The 25,168-nt window shown below is 44.9% G+C and overlaps 2 protein-coding genes across 2 annotated transcripts in view; both read left to right on the top strand.

Annotated features, from left to right (window-relative positions):
• Positions 1-4,092, top strand: part of LOC142465279 (uncharacterized) — a 60,176-nt gene extending 56,084 nt beyond the window's left edge. Inside the window, exon 8 of the mRNA XM_075569286.1 lies at positions 2,077-4,092. Within this exon, the coding sequence (XP_075425401.1) occupies positions 2,077-3,998 (1,922 nt within the window). The 3' untranslated portion in view covers positions 3,999-4,092. The remainder of the gene's footprint in view (positions 1-2,076) is intronic.
• LOC142465288 (uncharacterized) overlaps positions 1-25,168 on the top strand; it is a 446,439-nt gene that overhangs the window by 102,622 nt on the left and 318,649 nt on the right.

Here is a 25,168-nt window from a genome sequence, read left to right as displayed (position 1 = left end):
GGCGATATTACTCTGACAAACCCCACCGACATTGCAAGTGCATTCAATGATTACTTTGTGGGGTGTGCTACTAACTTATTAGCAAAACGCAACCCAAACCACAAACCTGAATCTCATCCTGGGAGTACCCCTATAGCCCTACCCCCTCCCAACATTGCCCACAATTTTCAATTTGGCCCAGTATCCGAAGAGGAGATTACACAAGCGCTTCTCAAATTAAAACTAAGCAGCCAATGTGGACCTGACTTACTACAATCTAGGTTCCTAAGACTTGGTGCCCCAGCAATTACCAAACCAATTGCTTCCATAGTTAACTCAATCCTGTCTGCTGGCCATATCCCTAAGACCTGGAAAGCTGCCAGAGTTGTCCCAATCTTCAAAAGTGGGGACAAAAACACTGTTTCAAACTACAGACAAATCTCCCTTCTCCCAATCCTATCCAAAGTCATGGAAAAATGTGTCCACTCCCAATTAAGCGATTACTATAACAAGACAAATTTCCCTAGCCAATTGCAATCTGGCTTTTGCCCCAAACACTCTACCGTAACTACCCTGCTAAAAGTTTGCAATGAAATCCAGTGTGGAATGGATCAGGGTCAACTCACTGGTGCAGTATTCCTAGATTTTGCAAAGGCTTTTGATACTGTTGATCATGCTATCCTGCTCAACAAACTCCAGAGCTCTGGAATAGGGAATCATGCTTTAAACTGGTTTCAGTCCTACCTATCAGGTAGATCCCAACATGTGTCCATCTCTGGCTCTAACTCCAACCCCCTGGCTATCACCTGTGGCGTCCCAAAAGGCTCTGTTCTGGGGCCCCTACTCTTCTCAGTGTTCATCAATGATCTTCCCACAGCTTTTCAGGAAGCCTCAATACACATGTATGCAGATGACACAATCCTATATGCACACAGCCATAGCCTCTCTGACCTTCAACACATACTTCAGTCTGACTTTTTCATACTCGAAAACTGGATTTCCCAAAACAAACTGTTTTTAAACACTGGCAAGACTGTAACAATGGTGTTTGGGACCAAGACTAAATTTTTAAAGCTTCCAATGATTGAGCTCCAGATTACAACCAACACTAACACCACCCTAACTCCTTTTACTAGGTTTAAATACCTGGGCATATGGTTTGACTCCCACTTAACATTCGGGATGCACATTAATACCCTGACAACCAAGACCTATGCCAAAATAGGGGTACTTTACAGGAACAAATCCTCCCTAAGTCTCCTGGTCAGAAAAGGTATCGCACAGCAGATGCTAATGCCAATTATTGACTATGGAGACATAGTATATGGCTCGGCACCTCAAACCCACCTTAGCAAACTTAACACCCTCTACAACTCAATTTGTCATTTTGTTCTCCAATGCAACTATAACACACATCCCTGCGAAATGCTCAAAGAACTAGATTGGTCATCACTCAAATCTAGGCGCAAAGTTCACCTTTCCTGTCTTGCCTTCAAATTCTTTATGGGCAAGCTACCCAGCTACCTGAACAAGCTCCTCACCCCTACCACATGCAGCACCTATCACCTGAGATCAGACTGCAAAAGACTGTTCATTGTCCCAAGGCTCAACAAAGTATCCAGCCGCTCCTCCTTCTCTTACCGTGCACCCCAAAACTGGAGCAACCTACCGGAGACTCTTACATCCACCACCAGTCTAAGTTCTTTAAAATCTAAGGCTGTCACACATTTTAATGTGGTCTGTAATTGTTTCATACGCCCATAATACAAATTATCTTTAACTGTGCATGCAATGTCTTGTATATAATGTATACCCTGCTCATTATGTAACTGTATTTGTAAACATGTATTATTTGTCTTAACTCTGTGCCCAGGACATACTTGAAAACGTGAGGTAACTCTCAATGTATTACTTCCTGGTAAAATATTTTAAAAATAAAATAAATAAATAAAATAGCTGTATAAAAACAAATGAACCCCCAAGTAGCTTACAGTACATTCCATGTGCAATTTGGAACACGTTTTATAGTAATTAAAATATTGAACCAGAAATGTTAAATGATGTTTATCCTATTGATTAACTTTTTTTTCCTCACAGTGCATTTATTTCCAACAGATAAATCCAGGAGCAGAAGTACACCTGCAGGAGGGCACACTCCTCTTTGCTCACCAGATCATGTGAATGAAGATCACAGTGTTGTTAAAAGTGATAAACTAGCAAATTACTTGAAGCCAAATAAACCAAGTAAGAGAAAGAGAAAAGCTGTGAGAATTATTGCTGAGGAATCAGGCTCACGTGAAGAAGAAAATCCCACAGTCTCCCACATTGATACATTGAAAGAACATGAATATGCATCTACTTATATTAAGAAAAGGGACAAAGGAAACACTAATGCACCGAAAATTGAAATTTTTTTGTCTGTAATGAAGTATGAGTGCAGTGAATGTGGTAAAAACTTTAATAATAAATTAGATTATACAATTCACCAAAGAACACACACTACAGAAAGGCCGTATAAGTGCTCTGAATGTGATCAATACTTTACTAGTAACTCCGCTCTTGTTAAACATCAGACAAGTCACAAGGGAGTGAAGTTGTTTCCTTGCTCTGAATGTGGGAAATCTTTTTCAATTAAATCAAAGCTGGTTAGACATCAGTTAATTCACACAGGAGTGAAGTTGTTTCCTTGCTCTGAATGTGGGAAATCTTTTTCCTTTAAGTCAGATCTTGTTAGACATCAGATGATTCACACAGGAGAGAAACCATTTGTTTGCTCTGAATGTGAGAAATCTTTTTCTTCTAAGAAAAATCTAAGTAATCATCAGAGAACTCACATAGGAGAGAAACCATTTATTTGCTCTGAATGTGGGAAATATTTTTACCAGAACTCACAGCTTGTTCAACATCAGAGAATTCACACAGGAGAGAGACCATTTGTTTGCTCTGAATGTGGGAAATGTTTTTCCCGTAAGTCAGATCTTATTAAACATCAAAGAATTCACACAGGAGAGAAACCATTTATTTGCTCTGAATGTGGGAAATATTTTTACCAGAACTCACAGCTTGTTCAACATCAGAGAATTCACACAGGAGAGAGACCATTTGTTTGCTCTGAATGTGGGAACTTTTATTCCCGTAAGACAGAGCTTGTTATACATCAGAGAAATCATACAGGAGAGAGGCCATTTGTTTGCTCTGAATGTGGGAAATGTTTTTCCCGTAAGTCAGATCATATTAAACATCAGAGACTGCATACAGGACTGAAGCCATTTGTTTGCTCAGAATGTGGGAAACATTTTTCCCAGAACGCACATCTTGTTCAGCATCAGTTAATTCACACAGGAGAGAGACCATTTGTTTGCTCTGAATGTGGGAAATGTTATTCCCGTAAGTCGGAGCTTGTTATACATCAGAGAATTCATACAGGAGAGAGACCATTTGTTTGCTCTGAATGTGGGAAAAGTTTTCCCCGTAAGTCACTTCTTGTTCAACATCAGATAACTCACACAGGAGAGAGATCATTTGTTTGCTCTTACTGTGGGAAATGTTATTCCCGTAAGACAGAGCTTGTTATACATCAGAGAAATCATACAGGAGAGAGACCATTTGTTTGCTCTGAATGTGGGAAATGTTTTTCCCGTAAGTCAGATCATGTTAAACATCAGAGACTGCATACAGGACTGAAGCCATTTGTTTGCTCAGAATGTGGGAAACATTTTTCCCAGAACTCACTTCTTGTTCAACATCAGATAATTCACACAGGAGAGAGACCATTTGTTTGCTCTGAATGTGGGAAATGTTATTCCCGTAAGTCGGAGCTTGTTATACATCAGAGAATTCATACAGGAGAGAGACCATTTCTTTGCTCTGAATGTGGGAAATGTTTTCCCTGTAAGTCACTTCTTGTTCAACATCAGATAACTCACACAGGAGAGAGATCATTTGTTTGCTCTGACTGTGGGAAATGTTATTCCCGTAAGACAGAGCTTGTTATACATCAGAGAAGTCATACAGGATAGAGACCATTTGTTTGCTCTGAATGTGGGAAATGTTACTACCGTAAGTCAGAGCTTGTTATACATCAGAGAATTCATACAGGAGAGAGTTCACAAAAACGTCAATAGTAAAGTATACAGTGGCGGCGCCGCTGAGTCTAAAGCGGCTGGAGCCGCAAGCCTCGTGGAGTCCCGTTTTTTTTTTCCCCTCGGCGTGCCGTGTGTCACCAATGCGCGGTCACGCTTCATCGGGTGCGTGCGCGCCATGCGCGCGTGCCCAGGGCTCCCCGAAGGGAGCCCGGGGTTGCTGACATGTGGGGAATGGTGGTGGGGGGGCTCCGGTGGACCCGGAGAGGGGAGGGGGATGCCCCGATCGGAGGACCGATCCTCCGAGGCTCTGGCGCGCGCGGGACAATTCGGCGCACACCGGGTATCTGCCGCGGCCGAGACCGGGTGAGTGTTAGACTCAGCTCGGCCGCAACAGTAAGTGTAATGAATGTGGTAAAAACTTTTTAAAAAATTATAAATCAACTCATACAATTGACCAAAGAACACAATCTACAGAAAGGCTGTACAAGGCCTGGGACATAGTAAGCGCTTAGGTGCTACTGCTCGCTCTTGCTTGCTGCCGCTCGCTCTGCCAGGAGCTTTTTGCTGTCCTGGCAGAGGAGACAGCAAGCGCGCTTGGGAGGCGGGTATCACTGTGTGTGTGTGTCACTTGGTAGCTGTCAGTTTGTGTGTGTGTGTCACTTTGAAGTGGTCTGTGTGTTTGTGTGTCACTGGGGAACGTGTGTGTGTGTGTGTGTGTGTGTGTGTGTGTGTGTGTGTGTGTGTGTGTGTGTGTGTGTGTGTGTGTGTGTGTGTGTGTATTATATAATATTTTAAAATTTAAAAAAAAAGACATGTGAGAATAAATTATTTATTAACATTGTGCAATTTTGTTAAATATATTCACGCATGCGCACGCACGCACACACATGCACACACACACACACACACATAATTAAACATACACGCACACATGCACACACACAAACACACATACACACACACACACAGACACACACATATACATACACACACACACACACACAGACACACACACAGACACACACATACATACACACACAAACACATACACACATACACACACATGCATACACATACATACACACACATGCACACACACAGACACACACATATACATACACAAACACACACACACACACATACAAACAGACACACACACATGCACACACACACACATGCACACACACACACACACACACACAGACAGAGACACACACACATACATAGACATACACATACAAATACAGACACACACATACACACACACACACACACAAACATATGCGCAACACCCCTCCATCTCCTGTGCGGGCAGGGAGACAGGCACAGGGATCGGGGCAGAAGGGGGACACATCACCCGCTTCCCCCTCCCTCCCCCCCCCCACGGGGGGCAGCGCAACACCCCTCCATCTCCCACGCTGACAGGGAGACAGGGATCGGGGCAGAAGGGGGACACATCACCCGCTCCCCCATTCCCGCCTCCCCCCCACAGGGGCAGCGCAACACCCCTCCATCTCCCACGCTGACAGGGAGACAGGGATCGGGGCAAAAGGGGGACACATCTCCCGCCTCCTACATATACACACACACACACACACACACACACCTCTGTGCTGTCTTGTGCCGGACCGGCTGCAGACCCATTGGATGGGAGCGGTCACGTGACCGCTCCTCCGCTTCCCCGAGCGGCAAATTTCAAATTTGCCGCTCTCGGGGAAGTTTCTCAGCCTCCACACGCATCAGCGCGCATGCGGAGGGAGAAACTATAACCGCGCTGATAACAGATGCAGGGGCTTTGTGCATCTGTTCAGCGCAGCTCAGCCCTCCTCAGCGACGCTGAGTGCACTATGTCCTGGGCCTAAGTGCTCTGAATGTCAGAAATGCTTTACTAGTAAATCAGCTCTTGTTAAACATGAGACAATTCAGAAGGGAGTGAAGTTGTTTCCTTACTCTGAATGTGGGAAATGTTTTTCCCTTAACTCAAAGCTTGTTAGACATAAGATATCTTGCACAGAAGAGAAACCAATTGTTTGCTCTGAATGTGGAAAATGTTCCCAAAAGTCAGCTCTTGTTACACATCAGAGAAATCACACATGAGAGAAGCCATGTATTTGCTCCCAATGTAGGAACTGTTTTCCCCAAAGTTCAGAGCTTGTTAAACATCAGAGATACTGCAGAGAAAAATATATAGCATTAAAAATGTCACTGAGTCATAGATTTTTGCTCTCAGAAAGTTCAAGTCATTAAGATTCTTTTCTAATGGAAGAGGCCCTTAAATAAAGGTACCTTCATTTTGTAGTGAAATAGAAGTTAAAATGTATTTACAATAGGGTATAGCTTTTTTAGTAGATTGTACAGTATACCCTCCCCCTAGTTACATCCACCAAAGGCCCCCTGCAGTGTTTCCTCTGTCCTTTTACCTGACCACTGCCATTTGCTACATGACCACTGCTGAGATTGGGCCTTTGATGCTTACTAGATCTCAGACAAAGCAGCACCTATGGTTAGGGAATCATTAACTATTTCCGTTCTCTACTCCCTCTTATTTTTACATTTCTATTGTGTGTGGGCAAGCCCTGTGTGTGCCTGAAGATTATCAAATGCCCCTAATGTCCCTGAAGGTCCAAAAAGCCCATAAGGATCAATGGGACAGAATAACTTTAAAATTGCATTCCTGACAGTTTTGCTTTTAGACTCACGTGGGGAAGTCATTCATTTGCTGTGTTGTCTCGCCGTAGACACACTGGATGAAGCAATAATCCCCTGCCTTTGTACCGCGCCTTACGTCCCCACGAGCTGTAACTTCTATTATACTGTTAATTCTAGGAACTTTTACTACCCTCCCATTTATTTTACTGCTGCTTGCTGCTGAATTGTATGTTAACCCTGTGTGTACTGTAGCACTTTATTAAATATATTGTCCTGACTGAGTGTTGGCCCATGTGGTTCTTAGTACTTGAATATTCTGTTGTATACTGTATTGTGTGGTATTTGCTAGTCTGCTTATTGAGAACCCTGTAACTCTGGCAGTGGCTTGAGTCCCATTGTCCCCAGTAACAGCTGATGGATAGTATAGACACCATGGGGCAACAACCCCTATCAACCCACCCCCTATACCCCCAACAACCCCCGCCCTCACCACATACAATAATGGGCAATAGCCCTATTACTTAAGCTTTAAACCCCAACCAGAGCGGCTACTATCTCTCCCTACAGAGGTCTATATCTCCAGAAGCAGGGGGTCCCCAGAGTTGAAATTAATGGGATTACCTATGGAGACCCCTGCTTTAATAGACTATAGAAAAATGATTTCAATGTTCTGCTCCTTGATTACATAGTTGCCCGGATATGGTCCTCTAGTTTTCCTCCTCAGGATGTGGAGGCCCATATTCAGGCATCTACAGTACATCATCGAAGGGCAGGACAGATGAGCTGCTCTGGAGAGACACGGATAGAGGTCTTCTCTCGGGGACTCCTCTGCACAGCTATTACAGACTGTCTGGCTCGGGACAAGAAACACCTTTAATCCTCCTGGGCTGAAAAATGTACTGATTTTGGGTGCCGCAGACAAACCACTCACAGTCTCTGGATTTGAGCCTGTCGGTCTGTGGCCACTGAGGCAGTAAGTCTCGCTACATCTGTAAGTTCTCTACATGGCTTATCCATGATCATCACAAATGTCTATGCTCCCAATGAAAATAGCTTCAAATTCTTTGAAAATGTCTTTGCCTCAGTGTTCAGTCGCAGAATGGAAGGTGATTTTAGGAGGAATCTTTAACCAGGCCCCTGAGGCGCCTCTAGATAGATTTCCCTGGCATGTGAGGTTGTGATACTAAGGGCATGATACTATCACACTTCACAGATGCTTAAGAAATCTAAATCTAGTTGACATCTGGAGAGAGAAACCCACTATCAAGAGACTACATATTTTATTCTGCACCCCATAAATCGTACTCAACGATATATCTTAAATTGATGCTAACTTTGTACCTAAGATAACACAAACAACAGGGTTTAGAGTCAGAGATTGCTGATCTGAAAAGAAAACTTGCCATATTGAGGGACATTGACAATTGTGAAAGGAGTTTAATGCTCAATGAGCAGGCCCTGGCTGGGACTAGTGGTGTAGATGGTAGAGCTGTGTGTGAGGAGCAGGTAGGTAGCTGGGTAACAGTTAGAAGGGGAAGCAGGGGGAAGAGGCAGGCCAGTTCTGAGCTGACCATCCTAATAGATTTGCCATATTGAGTGAAGATATTGGGGAGTGTCGGGGCAAGGCTGGGGGAGACTGATTCCTCTAGCAGTCCTCCAGCATAGAGGGGACTAATAATAGTAATAGTTCCAACAGCAAAGAGGTGGCTCGGGATACTCAGAGACCAAGAAAGATTGTGGTGGTAGGGGAATCCATTATTAGGAAGGTAGATAGGGCAATCTATTGACATGACCACATGATCTGAACAATTTGGTGTCTCCCGGGTGCTCGGGTTCGGCATATTGCAGATCGGGTAGACAGATTGTTGGGGGGGGCTGGGAGTGACCCGGCTGTCTTGGTACACGGTGGCACCAATGACAAAGTTAGAGAAAGATGGAGGGTCCTAAAAAATGATTTCTGGGATCCAAAAGCTTAAGGCAAGGACCTCCAAGGTAGTATTTTCTGAAATACTACCAGTGCCATGCGCTACCACAGGGAGACAATCAGAGATTAGGGAGGTTAATGCATGGCTAAGAAAGTGGTGTAGGAAGGAGGGTTTGGGGTTTTTAGAGCACTGGAACTCCTTTTTTGATAGGTGCCATCTATATTCTAGGGACAGATTGCACCTCAATGAAGAGAGATCTTCTGTGCTAGGGGGGAGGATGTTAAAAAGTTTGGAGGAGATTTTAAACTAGGATGGGGGGGAGGGGAATGAAACAGATAACGAACTAAATAGAATAGAGAAGGATACAAGGGGTTATGAAAGTAGAATGGGGGCAAGTGCGAGTTTGACAAGAAGTGAGACACCCATAGTTGTCACGCTAGACCAAAACATTTAACACCAAAATTCCCAGATTCTTTGATTGCGCAAAGCAAGAGATAAAATAGTGATTTATTTACAGAATGAACACACTCACATTAGTTTACAATTACACTGAAAATACACTTACTGGAACAGGGTAAAACGAAATATCTTGTTTCCAAAACGAAATGTTGCAAAACAAAGTCTCTAGGAGCAATTTCCCAGGAGCAGGAGTTGCTTGTGAAAGAGCCTGAAACAGTCCTCGATCAGCAGCGCAACTTGCCACTGCTATTTTACTCCGCCGGCGCTGCTTCTTTAATTCTATTCCCATAGTATTGGCTCTTGAAACCTTAGTTCTTATGAACTCTTGAAGCATAGCTGAATCTTTGTTACGATTTTACAAATCTCTTACAGCATGATGAATCTTAGGTGAATCTGTTACAGCATGCTGACTCTCGTTCCTGCATGGGATCTTATAGGGATCTTATAACATTCCTATACTTAACTAGTGCAGCCTATCTTCTCCGTGGGAATATTTCCTTCCCCCTATCATGGAGTTGCCAATACTTTGCAAAACTGGCAGAGGGCTTCTTATTCTGCTCTGGGCACGTGTGAACTGTGCCCCTTCGCTGCTTAACATATGAGACCTTGCCCCTCTTACCTGGTGCCGCTCAGTCTGGGCAGGGTGACATCTTGCCGGGATGGCTTATTGAAGTTCTCTTCCTCTACCAAGCAAACTAACAAATGGTTTAACACTTCCATATCCTGGATTGCCTTTGAAGCTTAGAGGGCGAAGTAGCCACTCTGTCTCCTATGCAAAGGGATTTTTACCCCTACTGAACATTACTGTAACTTAAAAACATATTAATTGCCAGGTTATACCTGGTGGGAGATGTACTGAACCCCACACTGGATTCTGGACATATACCGGGGACCTTTATATGTAATTAAATTCCCTGCCCGTTCTTACTATTCTGGTCCGTGCTGAAGCAGGGAGATTTGGTGGTGAGCTGCAAACTGCTTTCTAGGGAGGCTTTTATCCGGTGGTCTGTGTACGTCCTGTCCTCAGGAATCTGGGGGGATTCCTGAGTACATGTTTCGGGGTAACCCGCAACACTGGCCCCTTCTACCCAAATACACCCTGACAACATTTTACCATAAAATCACCCCTGAAACAGACGCCCTGCACATCTCCGCTGGTTGGCACTCCTGGAACAGTAAAAATACGCATACATATTAATTACCAGTGCAGTTACATGCCATGATTGGGTTGAAGAGCTGACAATCACAATTCCCCATATGGCTCAGGGACATTGAGCCGGGCATAATACCTTTATTAGTGGCCTCGGTACCCCCTCACTGTCACAATAGTAAATACAGATTATGCTAGAAAACTTCTAAAAACTAAACCAAGTGGGTGCAGAAAGGAAGGAGCAGATAAGATAATAGTACAGGCTGTCTTGGTACACGTTGGCACCAATGACAAAGTAAGAGAAAGATGGAGGGTCCTAAAGAATGATTTCAGGGATCTAGGCCAAAGGATTAAGGCAAGGACCTTCAAGGTAGTATTTTTTTAAATACTACCAGTGCCATGCGCTACCCCAGGGAGACAGTCAGAGATCAGGGAGGTTAATGCATGGTGTAGAAATGAGAGTTTGGGGATTTTGGAGAACTGGGACTCCTTTTCTGAGAGGTGCCATCTATATTCTAGGGATGAATTGCACCTCAATGAAGAGGGATCTTCTGTGCTAGGGGGGGAGAATATTAAAAAGCTTGGAGGAGATTTTAAATTAAGATGGAGGGGGACGGGAAAGAAACAAATAACAAACTAAATAGATTAGATGGGGAAATAGCAAGGGGTTATGGAGGTAGAATGGGGGTAAGTGCGAGTTTGGCAAGCAGCGAGACACCCATAGTAAATACAGATAGTAATAGAAAACTTCAAAAGACTAAACACAATTGGCGTAGAAAGGCAGGAGAAGGTAAGATAATAGTACAGACTGAAAAAAAACTTAAATGCTAATGCAAGAAGCCTACATGTATATTTAGGCACTGTACCATGTATAAGTTTTTCTGGATGTGCACTGAGCTTTGTCTGTGTTTTATGTTATGTCTCTGGTTTTATATATATATATTGCCATGCTCAGTAGCACTCCTCTGTGAAACTTGAATGCTTATATATATGTTGTGGTTATTTTGGGGGTTCAATATGAGCTTGTAGGTGTTCTGTATGTTTTATAATTCTTGTTCAGCTAGTCTTAGCTGATTGGAGGGTGGCAACCTCCTACCTAATTGAAGCTCACTCCCTCCCACATTTAAATGGTTATAAGCTCACTCCATGGCATCTCCCACTCTCAGGGGAACTTGCTTGCTTACAGTGTGATTGTGACAAATCTATTACAGAGTGCTTTTTTCTGGTAATGTACAGGTTAATAAAAGCTTCAATCAGACTTAGAACTTTTGCAACTAATTTTTACAGATTTATTATAAATCATTCTTCCTGGCAATGCACAGGTTATTAAGAATGTATATTAGTGTTAGGGACCCTTGAAACGTGGTCTGCCGTGCAGTTGGCTCAAGGGCTTACAACAATTTGGCCAACATGTTAAACTAAAAGACCATTTTATTTATTAGTTATTTATACATGTATATTTAGGCACTGTACTGTGTATAAGTTTTTCTTAATGCAAGAAGCCTGACAGATAAAATGGGGGAGCTTGACTTAATAGCTGCAGGGGAGCAGTATGATATCATAGGCATTACTGAAACATGGTGGGATGAAAATCATGACTGGGCAGTTAATTTAGAGGGTTATTCCCTTTTTCAGACAGATCAAGCAAATCTAAGAGGAGGTGGAGTATGTTTATATGTTCTAAGGGAAGATGTTTATGAAGGGAATTCTGAAAATGTAGAGACCTTGTGGCTAAAAATTAGCAGTAGAGGTAAAAGTATAAAGAAAATGTTTGTAGGGATATGCTATAAACCACCAAATATCTGTGAGATTGAGGAAGCTAAAATACTTTTGAAAATGGAGAAGGTATCAAAACAAGGTCATGTTTGCATAACGGGTGATTTTATTTATCCAGACATAGACAGGGTGTAACGAAATTGAGGGTAATCAGCACATTAATAAAGGCAGAAAAGAAAAAATGCACAGATGCGCACCAGGGATAGAATTAGTATTATTTATTATTAAAACATACACATAGACAGCTGAGAGGATCCAACCCCTCCTCAGCTCAATCGGTTAACTGCCCAGATACATAAACCATACATATGGTCTCTAAACATAGAATATCCTAAACAATAAAACACACACAACAAAAAACGATCAGTGTTAAAAATAAACAAAGAAAGTACCAACAGCCCAAGGGAATTTAAGTAAAAACCGCCATAGAGGGCTATAATACCGCTGACAGGGGGAAACGAACACTCACACTGGGGCAGAGGTGGGGGTCCACGGATGACCGCACGGGATCCGGATCGCGGCACTGCGGAAGATCAAAAAACGCCACCTGAGCCTCAGGCAGGCTCCGTCTCAGCCTCTCAGCAAACACGCGCAGGATGACCTGTCGTGACCTCTACGCGTTTCGCACCATGTGCTTCGTCAGGGTATACACTGATAAGTGTGCTTTTCTAACAATGTTTTAAAGATTCACCATTTATCTTCTACATTTTTCCCTGCAAAAACATCATCCCAATGTATTACTTGTAGATTAGATCCCAATTTATTAAAATCTGCCTTTCTAAAGTTTAAGGTCTTTATTGAACCCAAGTAATCTGTTTTTTGATAAATTATTTCAAATGAGACCATGTTATGATCACTGTTAACCAAATGTTCCAGGACTTGAATATTTGCTATTACTTCTACATTGACCTTCATCCCTCTGTTTAGCCATTGTGTCTCTCCCTCCCCCCCAGTGTCTCTCTCTCTCACCTTCCCCCCAGTCTCTCTCACCTTCCCACCAGGGTCTCTCCCCCTCCCCCAATATGTCTCTCCCTCCCCTCAATATGTCTCCCACCTCTCCATATCTCTCCCCCCAATATTTCTCCCACCTCTCCATGTCTCTCTCCCCCTAACCCCCAATATGTCTCCCACCTCTCCATGGCTCTCTTTATCTCCCCCCAATATGTCTCCCACCTCTCCATGGCTCTCTTTCTGTCTCCCACCTCTCCATGGCTCTCTCTCCCACTCCCCCCAATATGTTTCCCATCTCTCCATGGCTCTCTTTCTGTCTTCCACCTCTCCATGGCTCTCTTTCTCTCCCACCAATATGTCTCCCACCTCTCCATGGCTCTCTTTCTCTCCCACCAATATGTCTCCCACCTCTCCATGGCTCTCTTTCTCTCTCCCTCCCCCCAATATGTCTCCCACCTCTACACACACAACACACAAATACTTACTTTCACTTTTAAGCCTGCTTCAATCCCCCATGTACGCTGAAAACTGGGACAGGAGGAGGAGGGGCTGTCTGTGTGCAGTGAGAAGCCCGCCCCCACAGCAAGGCAGACATCACAAAGAAGCAGCCTCTGCACGGAGCTTCTGCCCGCCCCCAGGTTTCCCCGCACGCAGCCCGCGCCCCCCCTAAATAATCTTGCGCCCCCCCCCCAGTTTGTGCACCGCTGTCCTATGGGGTCGTAGTACCTTGTCCACTAACCTTTGGAACGTGGCTGGAGCCCCATGTAACCCAAATGGCATAGTGACGTATTGGTATAAACCGAGAGGGGTGGCGAAGGCAGTTTTGCATTTGGATTCTTCCGCTAAAGGTATCTGCCAATATCCTTTCGTGAGATCTAGGGTGGAGATATAATCTGCTTTACCAAGAGAGTCAAGCAATTCATCCACCCTAGGCATTGGGTATGCATCGAATCTGGATACAGCATTTACCTTTCGCAGATCCATGCAAAACCTCACCTTCCCATCTGGTTTAGGGACCAACACTATAGGACTACACCATTCGCTGTGGGACTCCTCGATCACGCCCAATTCCAACATGTCTATTATCTCCCTCTCTACCAGGTCTTTTCGGCCCTCTGGCAATCTGTAGGGACGGAACCGTACTTTTACGCCAGGTTCTGTCTCAATCCTATGAGACACTAAATCAGTCTGCCCTGGCAGCTCAGAAAAAACATCTGGGAACTGGTCACATAATTCTAGTAGGTCTGACCTTTGTTCCGTTGTTAACTGCCCTCCCATGGGAACCTGATGGTCATTGTACGTACTACCCTTTGGAGGCTGTGGACCCAAATCCGTCTCTCCTTCCCGAGGGTGGATGAACAGCGATCTCATCGTTTTCCAGGGTTTCAGGAGGTTTACGTGGTAGATTTGTTTACCCTTCCTGGACCCTGGTTGAGAGATCTCATAGTTCACCTCCCCAGTGCGGCGGAGAACTTGGAAAGGAGTTTGCAAGGAGTTTACTCTCTGATGTCGGTAGTAGTAGCATCACTTGGTCCTCAGGTTGGAAGACCCTCAAGCGGGCATTTTGGTTGTACTGCCTCTCTTGACGTTCTTGAGCAGATTTGAGGTTTTCCTTAGCAAACCGACCTATCAGGTCTAGTCGGTTTCTAAGGTCTATGACATACTGAAGGGTATTGTTGGAGGGCTCCTCCTCCCAGGATTCCATCAGTAGGTCAAGAATACCCCGAGGTTGGCGTCCATATAGGAGCTCAAACGGGGAGAAGCCTATGGATGATTGGGGAACTTCTCGTACCGCAAACAATAGGAAAGGGAGAAGTTCATCCCAAGCTCGCTTTTCAATGTCCACAAACTTCCTAAGCATGGTTTTTAAAGTACGGTTAAACCTCTCTACCAATCCATCAGTCTGAGGATGGTAGACTGAGGTCCGGAGGGATTTTACCTCCAATAACTTCAGGACATCCTGCATTAACTTTGCCATGAAATTTGTTCCCTGGTCCTACCCTAGAGAACAGCTCTAACAGCCTGTGAGCAACCTGTTTAGCAGTGGCTGATCTCAGAGGGAAGGCCTCAGGATATCTGGTGGCATAATCTACAACAACGAGTATAAATTTATGTCCCTTCGCAGAGGGTTCTAAAGGTCCGACCAGATCTACCCCAATTCTCTCGAATGGAACGGCTACCAAGGGCAGAGGGACCAAGGGAGCCGGCTTCTGTCCTTTTTGGCTAGTTAACTGGCATTCAGGACATGTCTCACATAGTTTCATGATGTCACCATGTATGCCTGGCCAGTAAAACCGGGACGAGATGCGGTCTGTGGTCTTATCCCTGCCCAAATGACCACCCCATGGGAGAGTATGGGCTAGGGTGAACACTGTTTTAATCAACCCATTAGGGACTAGCATCTGTCGAATGACCTCCCCTGTTTGTGTAACCTTATTCACACAATATAGGATGTCATTCAATAGTTCAAAATGTGGAAACACTCTTACACCTTGTTCATCCATTATCTTGTTGTTGACCTGTACCACCTTCTCATATTGTCTAGCCAGAGCTGGGTCTTTCCTCTGCCTCTGACGGAAGTCAGGAAGATCCAGGTCTGGCAAAATTCCCGTATCTATCGGTTCCTCACCCTGGTCATCTCCGGTCATGACCTGCAGTCCTTTGGGCTGACAAATGTTACCAAGAGTCCCAGCCTTTCTTAACCAGCCCTCTTTTTCCGCACGTCTCTGTTTACGTGTCTTTGGGACGTGGTGTCTACGGGGAAAAATCACTTGGGGAAAAGGAAACAAGTCTCCGGGCTTCTCCGGAACCAGAGAAGTAGGCTCCGTAGGAGTAGTGGCCAACAATGTTTCGAAGTAGGGCCAGTCTCGGCCAAGTAGAACAGGAGCAGGTAGCCAGGGAGCAACTCCCACTAGCAGGCTAGCCTCTTGATCCTTGATACGCAGTAGAATATTCGCCGTCGGGTATCTATTTGTATCCCCATGGATACACTCGATATTCCACGGAGAGTCATAGGATAGTCTGTTGCTTGGAATTAGGCCCTCTAGGATCAGGGTTTTTCCAGATCCCGAGTCCAGCATGGCTTTTACTATTTTCCCCTCCAGAGATGCTGGGACTAACCACGGATTGTGGTCCCCTCGGAGAGAAGCTGTGGCAGTGGTTCTGCCATATGAACAGTCCATCTCATCATCTCCGGAGGCCGCAAACTCGGTCGTCAGCAGAAGCTCTCGACGGGGCTCGGTGTTTGGACCTCTCCGCTGTTGGATGGGATCCTCCCTTCTGGTTGGTGGTGGTATCCTCTCCACCGGATGGGTGACGGGAGTCCAGGTTCTCGGGGAATACTGTGGGTGGCGGCCTTCCTTGAGTGATCCAATGGCCTCGGACCCGGGACGGGCATCTCTGCGGGAGTTTGTACCACGAACCCTCCGAGATGGGAAAGGGTCTTCCGATCGGGTTGACTGGATCTCCCGAGCTGGCGGGTTGTAGACCCCTTAATTGTCTGCTCTCCTGCCTCTGGCATCACCAGAAGCAACTGGTGTTTGCACGGACCGTTCCCAGCTATCCTGTTGGGTGTCGTCGCCAAGGAAGTTTTCCACCAAGCGGACCGCTGAATCCAGGGAAAATGCAGCGTGTCTTTTTACCCAGGAGCAGGAGGAGGGGGGCAGTATCTGTATGAACTGCTCGAGCACAAACTGTTCAAGGATCTCTGCCTTGGTATGCTTCTCCGGTTGTATCCACCTGGTACATAAGTCTACTAAGCGGTGGGCTACGACCCGGGGTCGGTCTCTGTTTGTATATTTGACTGTCTGGAACCGCTGTCGGTAGGTCTCTGGAGTGAGGCCTAGGCGATCCAGAATAGCAGCCTTTAGTTGCTGATAGTCCATGGCCTCATCTGCTGGAAGAGCCTGGTAGGCTGCCTGAGCTTCTCCTATGAGGAGTGGAGCCAGAGTCGTTACCCAGCAATCAACTGTCCAGCCGTGGGCCGTGGCTACCCTTTCAAAAGTGAGGAGAAATGCCTCTGGGTCTTCGGTTGGCTTCATTTTAGGCAGCATCACCGGTGGGTTATTTGGAATCACTGGTCTGACTGTGGCTGGGCCTTCGGCCAGCAGTTGGAGTAGCTTTTCCTCTCGCCGGGCCTGTTGCTCATCTTGCTGGGCTTGTCGCTCAGCTTGCTGAGCTTGATATTCTGCTTGCTTCTCTGCTAGCTGGAGCTGTTGCTCAAGGAACTGAAAAAAATTGGCTCCATTTTTTTTTGTGTGGCCATTCAGATACAGGGGCCGTCCGTTATCCCACTTCTGACACCACCTGTGGCAGGACAGCCTGTAGTCAAGGTCAGGGAACAGTCCACACATGTAGTTTCAGGATAAATGAAAACGTTCAGTGGCTTTATTTTTCCACAGCATAACATAACATATGGGTACACTGTCCCTTTAAACAAAACAAATCCTGCTCCACATTGGGAGAACTGACTAACACTCCAGGCCTATCTAGCAGGCTGACTGGCTAAACCATTTACCAAACCGTAAGTGTATTTTAAGCAGTCAGGAAAACAAATGAACAAGTCTTACTTTGGTTGAAGTAGTTAGTTTGGTGAATCCGTGTGGCTAGCAGCTCACATAGCGCGTGCTCTGGTCTAAGGCAGCCAGCTACTGCCAGTAACAACATCCTTTTATACCTTGCTGGCTATCAGGTGTCAGCTTACATCGTGATTACCTAGCTTCCTCCTGAGTTAACCCTTCTGAGTGCTGGATGAAGCACTCAGACATATGTCTCCCAGGCATAACTGATAGGGGTTGACTTCACCCTGTCACAAATGACCTTAAGGTTGGCATTGAGAGCAAAGTTTCCATCTTTGCTCATGACACTAAATTGTATAAGGTAGTAGAACCAGAGCAGGATGTAATTTCTCTCCAGAAGGACTTAGAGAGACTGGAAACGTGGCCAGGTAAATGGTAGATGAGGTTTAATACAGATAAATGTAAGGTTATGCATTTGGAAAAGAGCAGAAAACTTCACCCGGCACTCAGTTATTGAAAATTACAATAAAAGTATTAGTGTGTAAATATATAATGCACACCCAAGGTGGAAGACTAGATAACATACTTACATACAGCCGTTGGCAGCGTCTCAACCTAAGTAAACCTCTCTCCTCGGTTCTTAGTAGCAGTTTTGTATAGTAGTTCAGGGAGCACAAGTCATCGGTAGATACATGAAAAAAAAGAAAAACACAAAATAGTGCAATACTGTATAAAAACACTAGTGTAGGGAGTGTGGGGAACTTGATAGAAGAAAGCTCATTAGGAAAGGCACACTCACAATTTCAAGAAGATATATAAGCGTTGTAAAACCCAAAATAAGGGTGGAGGATATCTCAATGCAGTCAGTCTGACGTGGGTCTCTAGATGCAGGGTTTTGAACAGCTTCACACGGACTCTTACAGGCACCACACAAAAAAGAGATAGGAACAGGATTGTGCAGAAGTTAGCGATGTATTCAACATACACACAATAGATAAATGTGCAAACTCTCATGCTGACCCTCATCACGGGCAATGTGCGAAAAAGGCTACTGGCTGGGTGAACCGGCGATTGGAGCCCGAGGTGCCACATTCGTAAGAGCTCTAACGTAGGGGCTGGTGCGCCTCCAATTCCCGCGATCCTGGTGCTCACCAACTTCCGCATATCACGGTGCGTTCCAACTGACGTCTCCACACCGTGACGTCAGTCTTCCGGATCACGTTCGCCTAGCTGCCAGGCCCCGAGTCTACGCATCTCAAAGTCTTTGCTTTGTCAGAAGCCAATGACGTGGTGACACTGGGTCTTGGCTAAATAACAGACAGAGAAAAGAAACCTACAGTAGTTTTGGGCACTCAGATACATCTAATGGGTGAGATATGAAAAAATAGTGTAAGGGGGTCACTCCCGGTTCCCTGATTTTCCTTTGCCCCCTGCCTTACCCCTGTGACAGTGGGGGAAGGGGACGGCGACTTCTCCCGGTGGGCCCCGCCATCTGGGTTGGCGCCGTCGGGGTCCTGATGTTCGCGCACGCACGAAGGGTTGCGCATGCGTAGATAGCGGCGGCCATGTTGTGGGTGGCGCAAGGTTCGTGCAATGCGCAGAGGTTGGCAAGGGTAGCGGTTGCCATTGCAGCTTCGCACAGGCGCAGGAGAGATCGCGCACGCGGTTCCCATAGGAAAGAGGTCCTGAGTGGACTACATCTCCCAGCAGCCTCTGGGGAATGCACTATGATCCCTGTCACCTGCAGCCAGCCAGCCACTGAGACTTGCAGATTCTCTGCAGCAGGGGATTTGATACAATGTTGTGTGCAGAGTAAGGAAGCAGACTGTGAAGCACATGAGTCAGTCAAACTTAGGAGACAGAGGGGGAAAGAAGGGGGGCAGAGAGCTGCGAGCTTCTGCCCTAGGCCAGTAATCCCCAGGCTAGAATTGAGGCCCTGACTTCCCACTAGTGAAGGTGGGTGGTCACAGGGACAGACCCTAGGATAGGAACCTGTCACATTAGAGAAGGAGAAGGAGCTCTGCGTGTAGGGAGGCAAGTAGCTGGTACACTAGGCCCTATACCCCAGGCCCACTTAGGCCCTGAGTCATTGAAAGGTTGGAGCTGCTACAGGGACATTCCTTAGATAGGGAACGGATCCCCTCAGCAGTCAGGTGTGTTATAAAATAGTCAGGGACACAGCTTTGTGCACGTGGCCTGGCAAGTTTGATCTGGGAACAGACCTTTTCAGGAAAGAGACAGTCTTCACGGTGGGAGCATCTGGTGGGACATCACCCCACGCGGAGGCAGGTTTCATCGCAGGATCAGCGGATCCTTTGTGAAGATTCATCATACTGAGTGTGGACACACTCGGCAGGTACAGTCACCAAGTGCACCACCATTACCGGTACCACACAGGCACTGATCACGCCTAAGGGGTGGGTTGCATAACTCTTGGGGCACTTGGGACTCAGGGAATAAGGTGTGGGGTACAAAGCCCTGCGAGGTGTGTGGCTAGTTGTGTCTTTAGTGGGTAAGATATTATCATAAAGTTATGTCAGTACATTAGAGCGTTAAGAGATATGTTATGTTCAGTAAAGCCCTTTGTTATTTCACATCCAGTGTATGTGTTCATTTGTATGTGTCCTTCGAGGAACAACTCCCGCTCTGCTGGGAGCCATCGCAGGTGGAGGTGCTACACCATATAGTAGTAGTAAGAGTAATTCACCCCAGGCTTCCAGCGGCGAAGGCTTAGGCTCTTGCGAGCCAAACAGGTAAAGGGGCAGCATCGGTAGCTATTTACAGTCACTACCCCCATATCTCACCTAGGGATGGGGTAAACAGGGCTACATTTGGAGGCGCTACTGAGATCAGACCTGGGGTGCCCTATCCTATTTTTCAGTCAAATTTGTCAATTTAATTTTTCACCATGTGGGTGCTCTCAAGGCAGGAGGTCTACACATGGGCCTTGAAGCTTAGCACGACTCCTAACCACATGGTTGCCGTGGGGGCAGTCCCTGCTGCCGTGTCTTTGCTAGACGTCCAGGTGCATGTTCAGAAACTCCCTGGGCTAGCTTGTACGTGGGTCAGAGGGCGAAGGTATGATATCACCTTGCAATGTAGTACTATACTGATGTATGTAGGCCATGCCATAAGCGAGGAAGATGGTCCCCAATTCTTGAATCTGCCCGAGGGTCCGACCATTGGGTGCCCCTTTATTTACCCTGACTTGGCAGATTCTGCAGGCACCGAGAGCCCTAGTGTAGTTAACAGGATAGTGATCAAAATGGAGGCTCCTGCAGCAAGGGATGCTAACAGTGAGTCCCACCTAAAATGGCGGCTCCCGCCAACTCAAAATGGCACATGTGCGGCTGACTGCCAGGCTGCACCAAAATGTTTTGCAGAAATCTGTACGGGACTGGCGGGAAAACCAGAGCCCCGCCCCGCAATGTGAGTGACTCAGTGCAGAGCCAGAAACACTCCTTAAAAGAAAGTGCCCCTCCTCTAGAGTCCACCAGGGGGAGGGAGAGCCTTGAGCAGCAATCAGCCACTTCTGTTCACCATAAGAGAAGTAACGGATGCAGTAAATCACACCCTCAGTTGTATGGAGAGTGGCGAATAAGAGGAGTGAACGTAATCGTTCTTTTGTGTCCATGCTTACAAAAGGACTTGGATATACCTGCTGGTCTGGACTTTGATCCCTATCAGTTACCAACTGGGGTTTTGGTGGTACAAGTGGAAGGGAAGAAGTGTCTCAAATGTCCATGTTCCAAATGTGATTTCCCAGGTTGTGAATTGACTTGGGGACCCCAGTGTGCCTGCTGCGGGGCACAGTTCCTGCTTCCCAAGCTGCTGCAGCCTACAGAAACCACTGAGGAAGAGGCAATCGACCTCAATACTGGACCGGTCAATGCAGGTAATCAATTTACATCCCTCACAGAAGTTTTGGACGGCTCAAACACTCTAACCGCGGTTCCAGATCCGGTTCCAGAGTCGGTTCTAGAGCCGGAACCAGCAGAGAAAGGTGCAATTGGCCTCTCCACCGGGGGGATCGATGCTGCTAACCCCCCTTGCGCAACCACGGATGTGGAGGCCCTGTGTGCACTAACCACGACTCTAGACTCTGCTCTAGAACCGCAAGATTTTCAAGCTACATTGACCAAAATGGACGGATGCGACGCTGTGGCCGCACCGAATCAGTATGCTATACCAGATGTTTCAGGGGGTCCGTGCACCCCAGTTCTAGACTTGGTTCCACACTCAGAACGTATGGATCCAGGGGGGGGGGGGAAGGGAGCAGGATCGTCAGGAACACCCAGAAAAAAACATATACATACAGATCATGGTGTGGTATGAAAATAAATATGAGTCAGAACTCTGGAAAAACTTGGCTCTTATGAATAACCTACTTACAAGAAGTAGGATTTAAACCAGCGTTTGTATAGGTAAAGATGAGTATATTGGCTCTTCTACTTGAGATCGCAGACTGCAGCAGACTAGTAGTTTAAATGGTATGCCTGCTGGGACTTTAACTTTCACAGTACAGCAGCCGCATTCGTTCAGAGAAGAGAGGAAAACATAGTGTTTTACCAGGTAACACCAATTTTTATCGTAGTAGCATAAAAGATATGTACTCACAATATATCATGTGAACACAGTCACATAAAGGTATCTTGAGGGCAACAGCGGCTCGGCAGATGGAAAAAAACAAAAGGGTCCTCCACTCCACTCAAACTTCCCTCCGCGAGGGTGCCCCCTCGTCCGGTGCCGATGGATGGCGTCTGTCGTCACTTCCTGGCCTGGTGGTGACGACTTCCGGTACGGGCGGGAAGATCGGAAGGTTGGAGGGCTCGCCTGACCGCAGCTGCGCCTCTGGGGTAGGAGCAGGTTGACAGACTGCTTCCTTCCTTGACTCGGCTCAACGCGTTTCACTGCATCCGCAGCTTCCTCAGGAGCAATGATTGTGTCCCATAATGGGTGTTACTTAAATAGCATCTTCAATTAAGACACTAATTGGAAAAACACTTAATTACATTACACACAGATTCTCCCACATGGGTACATAATACTGTGGTCAAAAAAATACGGCGCAATAAATACATATATTAGTTTTATTCACTCTCATATGAGAGGTTGTAAAAGATAAAAATTAAAACATATTAAAAAGCTAAAAATCATCATTAAAACTCGGATAGTTAGTAATTATTAGAGAAGGTCCATACATAGAGGGGGAGAGAGAGAGAACATAGATTAGAAAAGTAGATGCAGTATATATAAAATCTGATAGCAGCATATTTATATATAAAATTAATAAAATTCGATTAAATTATTTACATATATCAAGATAATTAAAGTGCAAGTGCAATAATTAGAGGAAAGGTGCAATCTCAAAATCCACATTAAGACCGTTAGGTGTCAGTGTATTAAGTTTATGTACCCAGTACATCTCTCTTCTACTTAAGTCTAGATTTCTATCCCTTCCTCTCCAATGTTGTACTACATGCTCGATTGCAGTAAATTTCAATCCTGCTGTATTGGAGTTGTGAAATATAGAAAAGTGCTTAGAGACATTGTGGGACTGGATACTTCTTCTGATATTGCTCAGGTGTTCTAAGATGCGTATCTTAATTGCTCTTGTGGTTTTACCCACATATTGTAGCCCACATGGGCATTCAAGGAGGTAGATTATGTAATTTGAAGTACAATTCATATATTGTTTTATTTTATATTCTTCATTTCTATTGTTACTCATAAATTTCTTTTTATCTTGATTTTTGTGTCCGCAGGCTTTGCATGAACTGCAACCATAGAAACCCTCCAATTTTTGGAGCCATCCATCTTTCTTTGTTTCCAGTTTTTTTAAAGCACTTGGAGCTATCATCCCCTTCAGGTTTTTTGCTTTTTTGAAGATAACCTTGGGGTGCTGTGGCATATTATCTTTCAAGATAGGGTCATTTAATAAAACATGCCAATGTTTATTAATTATTTTCTTGATATTGTTTGACTCTTTATTAAAAGAAGTTAAAAATGCTGTGTCGAAATTTATATTGGGAGTTTTGTCTTTATTTTTAGGTACTATTAAGTCCTGTCTATTTAGACAGTTAGCCTTATCAAATGCTGCGTCCAGGAGGTCTGTCTTATAGTGTTTCTCAGCAAAGCGTTCTTTTAGTATATTGCACTGATCATTGAATACTACTGTATCAGTGCAGTTACGACGCATCCTCCTGAACTGATTATATGGGACATTGTCCATCCATAAATTCTGGTGACAGCTTGTGCGTAAGATATAATTATTACTGTCAACTTCCTTAAAGTAGGACCTAGTTTTTAACGTACCATTCTCTATGTAGATAGTAAGATCTAAATAATTAAGGGAGGTTTTGCTTGTAACAGAGGTGAATTGTAAGTTATAATTGTTTATGTTTATACTTGATAAAAAGGAGTCCAAACTCTCCTGGGTGCCTCCCCAAATTAAAATGACATCATCGATGTAGCGCCGCCATAGGACAAGGTCCGCCCCCAGGACGCCACCGGGCCATATGTGATGTTCCTCCCAGAGTCCCATGAAGAGATTGGCGTAACTGGGAGCAAACCTCGTACCCATGGCGGTACCACATCTCTGAATGTAGAAATTGTTGTCAAACCAAAAATAATTTTTATCAAGTATAAAGCATATACTATCAAGAATGAATTGGACTTGCTGATCATTCATATCTTGGTCTTGTTTGAGAAAGAAGTTTACTGCTTCACATCCTAGGTTTTTCTCTATAGACGTGTACAGAGATGCGACATCTATAGTAGCCATAATGAACTTATCATTCCAAATGATACTTTCTAATAAATGTAACACATCTGTGGTATCTTTCAGATATGATTTAAGATTTTTAACATGGTTTTGGAGAAAGGTATCAATATAAGCCGACAAATTTGATGTCAATGAATTAATACCGGAGATAATCGGTCTTCCGGGAGGTTGTTGCATACATTTATGGACTTTAGGCAATATATAGAATATCGGTAGTTGGGGATACTCATTGAACAAGAATTTGTACTCATTTTCATTGAGTATACCCAATTCCTTACCCCGATCTAGAAGTGTTTTTAGATCGTTTGTAAAGGTAGTAGTTGGATTGTATTTTAGAATTTCATAGGTCTTTTTGTCTCCTAAGAGGCGGTTAGCTTCCTTTAGGTAGTCATCTCTATTTTGGATCACTACCCCTCCTCCTTTATCAGCCTGTTTGATAACTATATTTGGGTTTTTGGTTATTTCTTCTAAGGCAGCTCTCTCTTCTTTATTCATATTATTCCTCATTTTTGATTTATTATTTTTTGAGAGCTCTTCGAATTCTTTGACAATTAGATTATAGAAAACCTCTATGTGGTTACCCTTACAATAGGTGGGATTAAAAGTAGATTTATTTCTAAAACTCGTGTGTTTAAATGTATCACTTTCTGGCTCAATAAGTTGTTTAGGATTGCTCATCCTTGACTCAACATTTTTACTTAGGAAAAATCTTTTAACTGTTAGTTTTCTAATATATTTATTTGCGTCCACAAAAAGTTCGAAATTATTTGGGCCACAAGTTGGAGCAAAGGACAAACCCTTGGAAATGACACTTAATTGTGAGGATGTTAGTTCTACATTACTGAGATTGAAGATGTTTTTAGTTTTATCGGGGTGGGGTTTTCTCACTATTT

This window comes from Ascaphus truei, chromosome 13 (genome assembly GCF_040206685.1).
Source record: "Ascaphus truei isolate aAscTru1 chromosome 13, aAscTru1.hap1, whole genome shotgun sequence".
Classification (NCBI taxonomy): Eukaryota; Metazoa; Chordata; class Amphibia; order Anura; family Ascaphidae; genus Ascaphus; species Ascaphus truei.
The sequence above is the reverse complement of the archived record's forward strand: the minus strand, read 5'-3'. Positions and strand labels throughout refer to the sequence as shown.